The sequence below is a fragment of the Dermacentor andersoni genome, chromosome 3, assembly GCF_023375885.2.
Source record: "Dermacentor andersoni chromosome 3, qqDerAnde1_hic_scaffold, whole genome shotgun sequence".
NCBI lineage: Eukaryota > Metazoa > Arthropoda > Arachnida > Ixodida > Ixodidae > Dermacentor > Dermacentor andersoni.
The window spans coordinates 205,318,567-205,334,239 of NC_092816.1; the positions used below are offsets into that span (position 1 = coordinate 205,318,567).

Here is a 15,673-nt window from a genome sequence, read left to right on the forward strand (position 1 = left end):
GAAATTCTTTCCAGTGACTCTAGCGCGACCTAGAATTAATGTACTGTCGGCCAATAAAGTAAACGGACCACGGCTTAGGTGGCCGGAGCGGCTGCGGGGCCACACCGGGGCGCTGCTATCTCGCTGCGCGCGCTGACGGCGAGAGGGCCCTGAGTGACGCCCGACTTCGCCCTCACTCTCCCGCAGAGCTGTGTCACGCTTGATAAATTTCTTGCCACTACAAGCTATGCAGTGGGAAGCGGAACCATCGAAAGCGCCAGCATTACTTTCTTCACCAGGTTAATCTACTTACACGGCGTTAGCTCGGCCCCAGCGAAGGCCTCCCGTTTTCTGCGAGCCCCTCTCCTCTCCTAAGCCAATTAGATAAAGGACAACATCTCACGGTGGGCAATGCTATTCGCTTTGAAAGAAAACCGAAGTCACCTTATATAAACGAGCAGATCGTTGGATTGTGCTGTTGAAATAACCTTGCGGATCACCACCTGCGCGTAAATTTCACGTCACGAGATTGGCATGAAGTCAGAACGGAATAATTTTACACTATATTCACGTGCTATATAGTCACGTGCTTCGAATAAAGCTTCAGTAAAAAATCAGCACTTGCGTTTTACCCATTTCATCTTGTCTTTGGTATATGGAGCTATAAAATATGAAAACTGCGTATTTCGCTGCGAAGTCTATGAACGCACAGACACAGAAGGTACGCACGATCTCAAACACCACCGGCATGATGAGGTTGCAGAGCGGCATACTGTTGATGAGCTCGGCGAAGCCTGCCGCCGTGAAGGCCATCAGGAGCTGGATGGTGACGGGAGAGCGCGCTTTCCAGAAGGCCATGTCCACGTTGTCGAACACCGCCTTGACCAGGTTATGGCGCTGCGCGTGCCCATTGTAACCGCTCAGCTTGAAATCGGTAAACTCATCAGTAACTGCGGCTGCAGTTGAACAGATCAGCCAAATGTGCCGCAGTCACGAGAGATAAATTCTTGGCATCTGAGGATTGTTGTGCATGTCTTTAAAGGGACCCTGAAACGATCTTGATTCTTTCGTACAAACGTACTTAATCGTTAGGGCAGGTCCTTTCCATTATTAGGTGACACATTTAAGCGGTGCGCGTAAAGCGTCTAATTTATTATGAAGTTTTGAAAATGTGCATCGCTACCGATCGCAGCGGCGCGGCTCCCTTGTGCTTCCACCCACCCCGTTACAATCTACGCAGTTGGCGCACGTGACGTGATCTAGGCGAGCTGTCCGATTGGTCAACTAGGTAGCGTTATCCCGAACGTTTCCAACTTTATGGTGAAGAAATGTCGCTCGTAAAAGTTGAAATGCTGGTTAATTTGTTTCTACAAAAAGGTAACAAAAAGAATCCCCGACGACAATTTATCGCTATACGCTCGATCGCTTCCAGCACAGTTATGTGTCGTCTGCTTGTGTTACAACGTGCTCCATGTTGATGCGAGCTGCGCGGTCAGTGTGGGTGTCGAGGTTTCCTTTCGCGAGGACCACGAATCGCCCTTGTTGCGTTGTGGGCTGCAAACGTAGCGACTGGCGACGTGTCAACTTGCGAAGTCGTGTCCTCCAGCAAGGAAACAGGCAAGCAGAGAGACGGCGGCGCATCCGGATGTCGGTACCCAATGGGCGCCAGAATCTACGAGTTTGTGACCATCACTTCAAGCCGAAGGATTGCTACCACAATCGAGGATTTTTGCATGTTCGGTATTCTGGTAAACCCAGGCGTTGTGGGAGTTTTGCTATAGGGACGGAGGCGCGAACGTTAGCGGCCTGTAGGGTGCTGCCACTTGGTGCTACAGAGCTGAATGAGACAAACACAGAGCTAATGTAGCAGGAACCAAGTGTATCCTACTTTTCTGCTTATGTAAATTTTGGGCTCCTGTGTAATGGTGAACACGTTGTTTTCTTAAATGTTTAAAATGCTTTACACTTGGCTAAAGCATTTGATCTATGTTTGGCTGGTGAAGTTCTGCGCCAGCGGGTGGCTGGCACCGCGCCGGCCGCTCACGCTAGAGTCCCTTTTTCGCAACAGTAGTAGTGCTATAGGGGGACTTTACGCCACGGCGAATCCGTTAAAACGCCTAGCTTGCCTGCGTTTACCGGAATACCGGACACGCTCAACACATCGACAGGACGCACGCGACGCACGCTACTCGGATGGCTTTCGCTGAGGATCGACAGCCTGGCGGCTAGCGGGGAGAGGCTTCGCGCGCTGTCTCTCAGACATCCGAAGTAGGCGACGTGACGTCAGATCATGGCGCAGAGCCAGTGAATGCGAAGCTTAGCCCCCATCACTCGGCGAAGTATGAAGGTAACTTGTAATCGTCCGTAGCTCTCTTAACATGAGACGTTTCACTGGCATTGTGGCGCGAATGTTTTACTGCAGCTGTACACTACGCCTCTCCAAAATCTGTCCAAGCTTATTCGGAGTCCCCTTAAGGCTCTTTTGCATGGATGCGGGTGCGGCTCGTATTGAGTAGTTGTTTCTGTCATTAGTACTGACCTTACGCAATTTCTTGAATAAAGGCTAGGCGATTTACAAGCATATTCCGTATTAGTCCATGTTTGTCGTGTATGCTTGACACGGGAGTAGTTTTGAAAGTTTACGACGTGCTGTCTACGTTAGAAGAGTCAACGGAATTGAATGAAACATTATGGGTCATTGGTAAATGATGCAGCAGCATAAAAAGCGTGCACGAAATAACTTTCCCAGAAGCGTCATTATATGTTGCGTGAGGGCTCCAGGAATAGGCAGTCAACACACGACCTCACAGGTAAACGTAACGTCTCGATCCACTACGAAATAATGATGCGGAGACCATTAACGAAGATCAATATAAGTGAACCGGAACAAGCGACAGTCCCCCCTCCCGCCCCCCTCTCCTTGGCGCCCAAGAGAACACGCCCTTTCCACCAGCGCCTGCACTGGCCTTGCCGGGTTTCCTTCGAGGCAGCCGCGGAATGCGAAAGCGTCCACTTCATGCTCTCCTTGGCGAGTTGGCGTGAACGCCGTCGCGTTCGACGGAACACTCCCCTGCCTCTACGTTGTACAGTTCGATCCGACATCCCCTCCCCGCTAGTCCTTTGCGCAAGAGCTCACCGCGAAGCCTCCACCTCCGCACCCCGCTCTTCTTGGCAATTCGGTTGCCCAAGGCTGGGCTCTCTTTTCGTCACCACATTTCGTCGCCTTCTCTAGTGCTAGTCCCACTGCCGTACTACCGTCCTACCCCCGAACCCGAGAACGGCTGAACGACGCAAAGAAGGTTATTTTCTTTAAAAAACCCATGCAACTCTAGCATACTGTTCTGCCACTTAGTTCGGAACACAAGCGAGTGTAATGGCACATAATTTAGCAATATATACAAGTTATATAATATATACGTGTTATAGGCCGCGTGCACCGCCTATAGAGGCGCCACTGATAGCCACCTAGCGGGCGCTTCCAACAATACGCGTGGGAGCAGTAGCAGACGACAACGCTTTGCAGCAAGGGTGACTGAAGTTCGCGGCTGCGATTTGTCCTTGGTTCGGGCGCCAGACTGCTTCTGCGGTGACAGCTGTAGTGAAGACGCAGACCTCTGTGGGAGCGGGTATGAACAAGATGTTACCGGTGTTTGGGGCAACATGGTCCACATACGCGCCAGGTGCGTCCCGCAGACAAACGCCATGAAGACCATTTACATGAAGTGGAGCTCATGTAAACTAGCCGACAAATTTTGTTGACTAATGTGATGTCTCGACCGTTTTTTTTTTCTTTAATTCTACCCTTGCCGTAATGCTGCTTCTGTACCTCAATAATAAGCACCCGTCGTTAGTGCAGACTTAGATAACAAATCCGCACGGTGCGATGTCTGCATATACCGTTGTGATTTTTCTGCCGATGAATACATGTGACGCCGCCGAATAAGTGTAGTGAAAGTCGCCTGAAGTAGAATAATTGCGAATTTATTGATAGAAACGCGTACATTATAGTCAACGAAGCCACCAAACGCACGGGTTAATAAAAGCGCGTGTTAGCGCTGTACCGCCGATGAACTGCCGTTCGCGCTGCAGTTTTTGCAATTTTAAATTCCCTAAGGGAACTGCTTGGAAACGTACAAAGCTATAGTGTGACTAACATTGCAGTACTTTTTTAAAATGTTACTAGAGAGAAGGGCCACATGATATATTTAAAGGCAGAGCAGCGCCAGTCAAATTAGATACAGCGCTGGCGGCAAGGCCGGGTTTAGTCCTATGCGGCGTAAGCATAATACGAAATAATTCAGCTGAGTGCAAAATTCACTTGCAAGAAGCGACTACGTTGTGAAACAAACAAATCACTCGGCGTGTTAAGTCTGCTCAGACAGCATCAAGGTATGATGACGTGACGCGAACTACTCAGCGAAAAATGGATCAGCGAAAAATAGAACAAAAATACCATATGCAGTAACTATTAGCAATTCCCGCCCTGAGCTACGTATTTTCTAAACACATTTCCCAAAAATCCACATCTAAGGTGCCCTCGGGAGAAATGAATAAAGCTGTTAAAGAAGCACTTGCTTGGTGTCATTCCGATAAGACACAGCGTGATTTATACCCTTTACAAACGAGGCAGGGTGAAAACCTCGCAGCTCAAAAGAATCAAGAGTTATACATGAAGCAACTAGCAACAGTTAAACATGGGCGAAGCCACGCATAAAATAAATGTAAAAACATGAAGTGCGCGACAGCTGGTGCGAGGATTTACCGGGCCACATAAAACTAACAATTTCAGTTCTTGCAAACTTCTGTAGCTTAACATGCAAAACAATGCGCTCATGCAGTCGTGCTGCCTATTTAGCCCAACGCGGTAAAGAAGCGGAAAACAATATAAGCGGCAAACGGCATTCCGAACTTTAGCGAAATGCCTTTCAACCGCATGTTGCACTGCAGACGAACTTCGTCGCTTACCCGTCTAACTACAATTGAGTAAAAAAATAATAATAAAAAAGAAAAAACACCGAAGCGACAAAGGAAAGGATGAGAACAAGAAATTTCGCGCCGAAGCTACGATCTATTGCCACCGTTGCTCCTGCTGATGAGGCTTTGCGGGGAATAATTAGAACCGTATCACCGGCACGTTTTCGCCGGTATTTGAGCCCCCCCACCCTGCAACAATTCTTCTTCGACATTCTTCGGATGCTTTGGCCATCCCACACATGCGAAGGGTGTTGCTTATTTTGCTCTGAAAACACAAATAAGACGGAGAAGCACTATCAGCGACGCAACAAACTACGGCGTGCTACGGCGCGCGGCTCGCTCCTCTCCCATGCGTTCTGCGCAAGGCCGCCACCAGTGGCGCGGCCATCGGCGTGCACGCCGCGTATAGGGAACCAAGTACAAAACACTGCCTAAACAACTCGCAACCATTAGCCGAAATTACTAATTAAAATCATGTGAGAGAGCACATATGTTATTTTATCAAATGGATTCGAGTTCTCAAGAACTGCATCCGTTTTTGTTTACGCTTTTCAAAAATGACATTCAAATGAGTTCTCAAGTGAGGTTTTTTGCGGACAACTGCGCCATTTATAGGCAAATAACTCTGAAGATGTCACTAGCTGACAAACGGATTTTGTGCAAATTAGCCAGAGGTGTAAGGTGTGGCATATGGAGCTAAACCTGGAAAAAACAAAGCTTACTACATTTTCTGCACTTACTAATGCTCCTCTAAACGTTTACACATAAACAATACAGGTATAGATGGATAGCAATGTTTCAAGTACCTGGCCGTCTATTTAACCACAGACCTAACTTGGCATACACACAAATAATATATAACCAAAAAGGCATTTAAGAAATTAGGATTAAACAAACGTCGCTTGTATCCTGCCAACTCAGAAACGAAGCTTCATGAGTACACAACTCTCATCCTGTGTTTGTTAGAATATGCATTGATAATATGGCACCCAGCTACTGTTACTCTGCAGAACCGCATCGAGTCAGTACAGAATAAGGCGGTAAGATTCGTACTTTTTTCATATTCACCCTATATGAGCGTGTTACTGCTAAATAGCAGCTCTGAACACTCGCCGCAAATATTCGCGTTTAACATTCTTTCATTCTGAATATTAGGGCGAGTCAACATTTGCAACCTATGGCGTTAAACCGGCGCATCACATTTCATCCAGGCGGGATCATGAACACAAAGTGACCCAAATTAGCTCGTATATTAAAATACCAATGCTTACCTCTAGTGCCATCCATAAACGTTAGCAGAAAACATTGCTGCTCGCACTGATGCAGATAGTTTTGGAGCATCTTCTGGAGCATCCCCATGAATAATGGCTGTTTATATGCGTATACGTCTGTTAGAATTATATAAGACTTTTTTTTTTTTTTAGCAGCGGCGCTGCATATGTTAAGTTTTTCGTTTCGCGCCGACAGAAAACTCGGCCCCGCTGTGCGTCGCTGAGCCACGCAACCTCCTCGCAACACACATGTGCGTAGGGCGCAGTCTGGCTGTGGCTTGCATGTGCTTACTTCTCCCCAGCCGAGGAGAAGCAAGTGTACGCTTAGCCGTGACGTCACTGATATGCTAGAAAGCTCTGAGCAGCCGACTGACCTCTCTCGTCTAGTCAACACGACTGCACAACTACCATGGGTAATGCCACTAGCTTTCCGCGATTCCGCAAAAAATCACGGAATTTATGTTTTTTCGCGGGAATGCGATTTAAAAAAAAAAGGTCCTTTTTGAAGCAGCAGCGAAACGCTGTTTCTCGCAATTTTCACTAGGTGGCGGTACGCGTCTTAAAAATGACAGATCAAGTGAAAGGTGCAAAAGGAGACGGAAAAGTAGTATATTCTTAGTAATTAATAGTGGCAGAGTTTTTATTACCTCGGCACCTCTTACTGATGAAGAAATTTAATTTCATATTGAAATATTCTCGCCTTATAAACAGGTTGGCTAGGTAGCGCAGCCGCCACCCGAATCAAATGACTCAGCCGTAGCCGTAGTCATCAATGCGTCCAACGTTTGCTTCAACAGAAAGTGCGTCATTTTACCGTTTGCTTTGTGTTTCGAGTTGGTAATCAAGATGTCCCACAGGATCTCATTTGAGCAAGAAGACAGCCAAAGAACGTGCTCGAGAATACAAGAACGCCAGCTGCAGGACCCCTTTTTTGCCGAGTTTGTGCGAGCAATTGACCATCGGCGCAAGTCGACTATTGACGAGCACATCGAGAGAAGCCGTCATCGTAAGAATGTAGAAACAAGATACTCCTACAAGCGAAAAATGGCGAGGAATGAGCAGAAGACGGCGCTGGGGGTTCAGGAACGCCGAGAAAGGAAAGCCGACTGCAAACGCTTAAATGCGCAATCACCGCTGGCGAGGCGAGGCACGACATTGTGCTCAAATTCGTGGATGTGTTAATATCTGCGAATATTTCCCTAGAGAAGGTGGACAAACCGAAACTGAGAACGTTTCTGCAGATACACGCTCGGAACGGCGGTTCGGTGCCTGGATCTGATGCGACTTCCAGAACTGTTTGAGAAGCACGAAACAGCTTTGAAAGCTGTGTTTCAAGGTACGACGGTGTCAGTAATTACCGATGAAACCACCGATGACTTTCAAAATCGGTTGTGAACGTGTTGTTCGTCCAGTCAGCCAGAAGCGCGAGTGCTTCGCTACAATCTGCACTTATGGAAGTTAAATTCGTGGATTAAGTGAACTCGTCTGCGATAGGCCGCATTGTAACGAGAGCAATGACGAAGTACGGAATTGAATTCTAGGAGGGAAGAGGCTTTGTAAGCGATAACGCTGCTTATATGGTGAAATCATTTAATGAGTGCATAAAGCCACTGTGCGAAGGCGCTGTTCACATTACATGTGTAGCCCATACATGCAGTAAACATCGTAGGCAATACGTTGCAAGTATCCTTTCCCTTAGTGGACAAATTTGTCGCCGTTATAAAGAAGGCGTTTCGGCTGTCGAGTAGAAAGAGGGCTTGCCAAAAGTGCAGGATTCAGCGTGCCAAAACACCTCCAGCACATGTCAAAAGTAGGTGGAATTCGTGGATTGAAGCTGTTGAGCAGCATTCTGCATACTTTGAGTACTACCCGTCTTTGCTAAGGCAAGTTCATGAACGGTATGGAGAGACTGCATGTGTTCATTCTCTTCTGGAACTTTTGAATGAGCCCTCAACTGAGCTTAAGTACAGCATGCGACGCATTGCAGTATTTGGTAAAAAAGTTGCCGGCCTGCTGAAAGCAGCTGAGGGTCAGCGTGTAGCCTGTCATAAAGCGTACAAAGCTTTGTTGGTGCTCTGAGGATATTTGGAAACAGCTGCACAGGAAGATTTTTGAAGCACAACTGAAGAAAGAAAACATTCTACATGACGAGGCCCATCGGATTGCAATCAAAATGAAGGCTGCAATGAGTAAAGCAGCTAGCAAAGCGCTAGTATATTTGGAGAAATCTGACACCTGGAAGTTCTCCAAGAGTGTGAGGTGCTTGGATCCTCTGCAAGTCGGGAGTCTCTCAGAGAAGAGTTCAGAGTTTGCCGGTGTGCCTGGACTAGGGAAAGAGTCACCAGTGCCAGCTGCTGAATGGCAAGTGTACCTCAAGTCTGCCCAAGAACTCAAGTCTAGTGACAGGGACTTGGCGCCATTTCTTTCTAAACAAGAAAATCCAGGTGTAGATTTTGAAGTTCTGCATTTCTGGGCAGGGATGGAACAGCTCACTCCAACGCTTTCTTCCATTGCCCTTAAATACCTGTCAATGCCGATCAACTCTGTTGGCGCAGAATGATCATTCAGTCGCTATGGTGACATTGTGTCCCACAAGCGCCATTCTCTTAGTGAAGAGAGTACAAAGCATCCTTTGATACTCAGCCACAACAGCTTCCTTCAGTTTTAAATAATGCAAGCATGTTTCGAGTCTGAAAGTTCTTAATAAGTAAACTGTTACATGTAGCCTATGTCTGTTCAATGTTGCCGCGGAATTTCACAGATTGCTCTATCTTGATTTGCAGAATTTCAAGTTTTCCACCGCATAAAGTTAGGCGCTCTAATCATGGGGCGACCGAAGAAAGGCAAGACTCCCGAGGAAGAAGCCGCCTACAAGGAAGGTCCTCGCGTGGCTCAGCGGGACTACGATAGACGAAGGAGAGCCGATCCTGGCCATTACGCCGTGGCCGCCGCCGACAAACTCCGTCGCCGAGCTGAGGATCCCGAGTTTCGCGCCAGAGACAACGAACGCTGCCGACTGAATGTTCTGCGCCGCCGGGAGTCGGTTCCGGGCCTACGCGCCACCGAGAACTTCCAAAGTCAGGCCCGCAAATCCATGGTAGGTGCGAACGGCCGCTTACAGCCGGAATTCCTCTGGCATAGAGTGGGCATAGGTGGTGTGAAGTCATTGCTCTCAGATCAATACCAGCGCGCTCGCTTCGGCGGATTTCAAGAAGCTACCAGGTAGTACACGGCGTCGGAGCTAGCGGGAATCTGAACTAAGGCGCGGCGTTGCAGCGACTGGCACATGACACCGACGCATATGGTGTCTCAACAAATCGCTTCTGTTGCGGCGGGCGCCTCAAATAGTACGCTGTCCCAACCGAAACCCCCCACGGAGGAGGACGGCATGATTTTTTGGAAGGATTAAAGGGACACTAAAGGTTACTATTAAGTCAACGTGGACTGTTGAAATACCATTCCAGAAACCTCGAAACGCTTGTTTCGTGCCAAGGAGAGACTTATTTTAAGAGAAAATGCGTTCTGAAGCGTCCGCGTACCTCTAGCGCAGTTCAAATCGCCCGCCCTCCGATCGAGGAGTACTGACATCATAGTCTCATAGTGACGTTGCGCCATCGGTGAGTAGAACGGCGTCCGCAGACGGCACTACGGCTTTTCTGCGCGAAACGCAAACGCGCGGCCAGAAACAGAGCCAAGACAAGTCGACAGCAGAGCGAAAGCGGGAGTATGGTGGCTAGCGGAAGGAGAAACGCGCGACCATGGGGCTCTTGCATTGCCCAGGGGGTGCTGCGAGAAAAGTGCTAAAAAGCGCTCTCTTTCCTAAAATGGGTCGTACCAAGCTCGGTCGTCTGCTTCGGAAAGCACGTTTACAATATGGACCCACCACTTTCGGTTGTGTTGTAGCACGGCCTGCTGCGTATATCGGGCGCCGAAGATTTTTTCAGGGGTGGAACGCTGCGTAAAGGCAAGAAATTATGCAGTGCCGAATACGTGTACGCCGTTCAAGAATTAGGCGGCGAAGTTTTAGCACGGTGTCAATTGAAAGTGAAGCGAGTCGCGTACGAAATGGAACTACAGGTAAGGTTTGCACGCTAGCTGCTAGATTCAGGCGCACAAACGCGAGGAAATGCGTGCTATAAATGAATCCACAGCAGCGATAAGCAGACATCATGTGTACGGAACTGCTCGAGCACACGACGGTACGCGCCGCGATGTACGAACTGCTCGAGCGCACGATCGTACGCGCCGCGACGGCAGCAGTCTTTCGACATGCCGCCAAACGGCGGGCCTCCTGCAATCTTTGTTGACTGCATGCCGCTAAACTGATGCAATGGATATGAGCTCGCACGTACGTGCGAATCGCGCTGTAGCGCGAGCTTGTGCGCTGCTCGCTTGATGTAGCTTTTAATGACAGCGCTCGAACATCGATGTGCTGCAATCAATACTGCCTTGCTGCGCTGCCTCAACGTGCTGGCTTGAGATCAAGGATGAGCGCATTTAACTCTCTTAACCTGTGCTGCTCGTAGTGGAGTAGTGAATTGTCATCGAATGAGCCCGACCATTTGTGCTCATTTGCACACACTTCACCACTTCGCATCGGTCGAATTGTTAATTGTCGCTGTGGCCGGGTCTCGAATCGTGAATTACCAGCCGTGCCTGCTGCTATGTCGGTCTGCTGTCGGGACTGTAGGTGCAAAAGACCGAAATTTCGAACGCAGATAATTTAAGCAGCCAGCATGGCACGAAGTTTCGCTTACTCAGCGCGACGAACTGCAGCTATGCAGAGCGCCCGACGCTCCACTTCGTGAGGCCTTAAAGGAAAACGGTAGAATCTGATGTTGGGATTCAGGCCGTCTTGTTCATGGCAGTCCACGACGCAGAAGTAATGACGGTGACGCCTTTTCGAGGCTGGGCTAGGTGGATCGCATCACCGATTCCTTCTGCTCCCAGCATTACGTCCCACGGCACACGGAGAGTCCGTTTTCGTTAAACTATAGGCTACGGCGAGCTCGCAGCGTGGTCGTCGTGGTCTGTGAGAAGTGACGAGCCTTTTCGCACTCGCAACAGGGCATAAGAAAGTGCGAATCGACGCAAAACTCGGCCTAGAAACGTGCTTCGCCACAGCCAGGGCTCAATACGACCCAAGCTGGTACGACCCAGATGTCGTTTCCCGCACCGCCACCAGGCGCCGCTACTATACCTCAAACTCCAGCGCAAGACGCCCATAAGCTGGTACTTCATTCTATGACGCAAGCTTCGACGCTCGTCGCAATGGACCCTGACACCGACAGATTCGCTCGCGATGGTGGGCTCAACTTCAGCGATTTGAGCACTGAAGAGCGCGACCTGCTGCTGAGGGCTCGCGCTGCCGGCGTCGTTGCGTACTACGACGGTGGCCTCGACACCGGCTCTCCGGAGCGGGAAAGCAACGAGGGCTTCCCACGACATCACATGGACGTGGCATTCTCGCTGCTTGTTCCAAATGAAGGTTTCGCGAGCCAGCAGAACCTTCACAGCACGACGCGATAACCAAACTACTGAAACTCCAAAGAGTGCGGGGCGCAGAGTCGAGCGCGCAGAGTCGAGCGAAAGCGAAACCTTTCGAACACCCATATTACTGAAGGGTAACGTCAAAATGTTATTTTTTCTTAGAATCGAATAGACGTAGACAAGTAGCATTTTTTTTCCGTCTTATAATCGAATGAAATGATATTTTTAATACGCGTAGTTGAGTATTAGTAACACAAATTATGAGGAGTGCTTTCGTCATCGGGCTACTACCGGAATGTCGCTGGGGGGGTCTCAAATCGTGTCATGCATTTACCTCAATTTCTCGGTTACTAAAGCTCTGTTCGCGATTATATTGACGCCTTAGACGTTCTAGAACATTGCTCTACCACTTTAACTTGAGTTTCTGGTAACCTTTAGCGTCCCTTTAATACCCCTGTCAAGCGGGCAAGTTAAGTGCACTTACGGCAAGTGCACTCGGTTTTTAAGTGCACTTTCCCAAATCTTAACGTCGCAGCGGAGTGTACTCTCAGATGAGTGCACTCAAGTCGGAGTACGTTCACGGAAGGCACTTTGCTGGCCGAGTGCGTAGCCTCGCCGCCAACGGTTTGAAGGAGTGCCTAGCCTCGCCAACAACGCTTTCAATGACGCAAAATGTAATGCATAGAAAAAGGACACAAAAGTTCATTTCAGTTATTGAGCAGCTTTTAACAATATAATTTGTGTTTAGCGATAAGCGAAACAGCACAATAAAGAAACGAATTTATCATGTACGCAACTAACGGCGCCAGAATGATGCGGCACTGCGGCGTCGCCATGTTCATTCAGTTCGTGTTTATTTTGGTGTGAAAGCGTGCTGACCACGCTAGTCGTGCTTTGAGCCGTGTGCGTGGCATTTTGCAGTGTAGCTAAATATCGAACTCGCCGTCTTTGCTCCTATATACTCGCTCATATTCTGTTCTAGCAGGATCATGAGCAGGATCAACTGCCGCACGCCGCCGTGTTGTTTTGGATTGGCTAGGCATTCGTCTTGGCCAGCATTGACTTGCAACACACTTATAATAAGAACATCTTCGTTTTTTGTTAAAACAAATGAAGTTTGTTTTTATATATAATTCTACTTAAAACAATCGCTTTTTAGCAGCTTTCTCTTTTTAATTTACATCTTTAACAACGCGCTCTTAGTCTGTCGCCATTTTTTTTTTACTGCGAGTGCACTCTGTTTTCCCGTTAAGAAGCGCGTTGCCTAAAGTGTGACTCAAGGTCCCGAAGTGCACTCCCCGTAAGTGCACATAACTTGCCCGCTTGACAGGGGTATAACTTCGCCTAGCTCCGCTGGTCTGTGATGTTTGCGATAGCAGAGCCACGCATAATTTTTTTTGTTTACTTGTGTACATTTAAATTTGTCCTTCAACTCTTATGCTGTACTTACCAATTCCGAGATTCATTTCAGTGTTGTTGTTATGTATGCGTATTCGGAATTGTGTAATATTTCTCTTGTTGCATTTGATTTCAGTATGGATGGCATCCTGAATATGCCGTTAAGCTTCCTTTATACCACAGTGTTTTCATTTTACTCAACTCATATCTTTCTTTTTCTTCTTGTTTATTCAGGTGTTTCTATGCTTAACACAATGATGTACTGCACACTCCCTCCTCCTATGTAATGCCCTTCGGGGCCTTTAGGATACAAAAATAAATGAATGAATAAAGTTGAAACGCGAGAACTCAGCACTTTGTCTCAGAGCTATTATCAAAGCCAGCAGGAAATCTAATGCAAATGTGACAGTACGCACTATATAGAATCAGAAAATTACGAACGTTAAGTCTGTCTTCTTATTGCACCTACTTCGGCCATCTGGGAGAGCATGGAGGTGGATCCGCAGACCAGCAGCAGTGTCCAAGACACATGACTGCGCACCGTGTCCCAGTCCAGGATCCGACGCCCGCTTTCCCATGAACGCTGGTCCTGACCATTGGGCAGCGCACTCAGCAGAAGCACCGTGCCGCATAATGCCGGAAGCGTCGCGCACCTGTTTCGGCAAATAGACACGGTAGGAGAGATTTATGGGGCTTTTCCACCGTGATCCGAACATCAAGACTCGAAAAGGGAAAGTCGATCAAAGCAAGCATGCCCATTCAGCTCAGTGAGCTGTGCTGTAAAAATCACAACATAGGAGACCACCGGTTGTTTTCCGAGCAGATCGCTACGGGCATTGTCTATTAATAGCGCTTGTATACTTTCTTGCTATCAGGCACCGGAGGTGCAGTGCGCCTTCCTACCTCCCTCGCCCTCCAACTTCGGGCTACAGCTTGTGGAAATGGGACTGCACAAGGCTCACCCAACGAGCGATGGTCAGGAAAGGACACAACGCTCCTACGCTCCGCAAGGTACAAAGATGCTACGGCAGGGTTTGTCGACTCTCCGTCACGGTGCAAACAAGGCTTCCGCAGACACGGCTTTATTGACCCAAGATGCAGAACAGTGAGACAGTCACGGCGCTTACGGGAAAGGCTCACCGCAAGACCGATCGAGTATTCGTACCCGCTGCGCTAGGGCTAACGGGGCAGTGTTCCATCAAACGCGAAGACGAGACGTCGCGGAATCAAAGGCCTCACGTAACCACCTTGTTGCGGGGGGGCGCATCCGCAGCGGCGATGAAGCGCTCAGCGGAAGAAAGTTCGGGTGGAGAGGGTGCCCAAGGGTAATTAATCGGAAAGCCAATCAGGACGCTTCCCGTTGGCGTTTGCTTGCGCGATGACTCAAACCCGGAAGCGTATCTACAATTGCTAGTAGGTATAGCGGGGCATCGCACTTGCGGAGACGCCGGACGTTTGCGCACATGCGCGAGTAAGAGCGCGTGCGATAGAGGAAATGTGGAGACGTTTGATCCTTGAATATATTATGCCTAGGCACTACGGAGGAGTTTCTTAGCGCGTGTTCTACGCGTTTGGTCCTAGGCGTGCCGGCAGAAGCCGCGGGGAGTGGGAGTGATGAACTTAGTGTCTTAAGTTGGCGGCGGTACGTAAATATATTTATTCAATCATGTTTCTTTTTACTAGTTGAAATGACGTGTCAATATTTTGCTTTACTGGAGGCGCCTCCAGGACACCAAAGCGGCAACGGGGTCAGCAAAGCTAGAACCCGGACAGGTCCGTGGGTTAGGGCTCGCCGAGGCCTGCGCGTGCCAAGGGTTTATAAGATCGGCTGTCCGCTATCGCAAACAGCCCACTTTTTTTATGCGAACACCCCTTGGCACGCGGCGGCGCCCGCGGCCCCAACCCACGGGCTACCCTGCTACCAGCTTCGATCCCCCGCTTCGCCTTGGGTGCCCTGGAGATCCTGCGCCACCTACTTTATTATAACCTCAGGTGCTTTCCTGGAGCCTCCGTTTACCGGTTACATGTGCCCTCCTGGAGGAGTGCTTGAAAACATCCACTCTATCGTCGCGACAAAAAAAGGGCCACAGAACCTTGCCCCTTCAGACACAGCGATCACCAAATGGAGCGTCCGTGCCCACTGCGTCACCGCACGGGCAGCCAGCGGCGCGGCGTAAACAAACTCGACCACACTCCGCGATGCCGGCATGTCTAGGGGACAAGAGCATACAACACGCGCCAACTTCCTCCGTAGTGGCTAGGCAGAGTCACATATTCAAGGAGCAAAGGCCCCCAGATTTTCTCTCTCGCACTTGTTCTCACCCACGCCTGCACAGAAACGTCGAGCGCCACGAGAAACGCCACGCACCGCTGTACCTACTAGCAATTATAAACGTCTATGGGCACTTTGCTGAGCTAAACTGCGATAGGCCAAAGCCTATCTACGACTGCCTCTGTTGCTGTTGTCTGAACTGTTCTACGAACGGACGCCGCCGTGGCCGCGAGCATGGGATGCAAGCGCAGTGCGCGCGCTCTTCGGAGACGTCCGATATACTCAGCTA

General features: G+C 49.2%; 1 protein-coding gene and 1 pseudogene across 1 annotated transcript in view; one reads left to right on the plus strand and one right to left on the minus strand.

Moving 5' to 3' along the window:
* LOC126524727 (uncharacterized) overlaps positions 1 to 15,673 on the minus strand; it is a 170,503-nt gene that overhangs the window by 17,109 nt on the left and 137,721 nt on the right. Inside the window, exons 15-16 of the mRNA XM_072286987.1 lie at positions 13,582 to 13,765; positions 709 to 876 (exon numbers count right to left, since the gene is read on the minus strand). Coding sequence (XP_072143088.1) covers positions 709 to 876; positions 13,582 to 13,765 — 352 coding nt within the window. The remainder of the gene's footprint in view (positions 1 to 708; positions 877 to 13,581; positions 13,766 to 15,673) is intronic.
* On the plus strand, positions 1,638 to 8,892 carry LOC140216309 (uncharacterized; annotated as a pseudogene).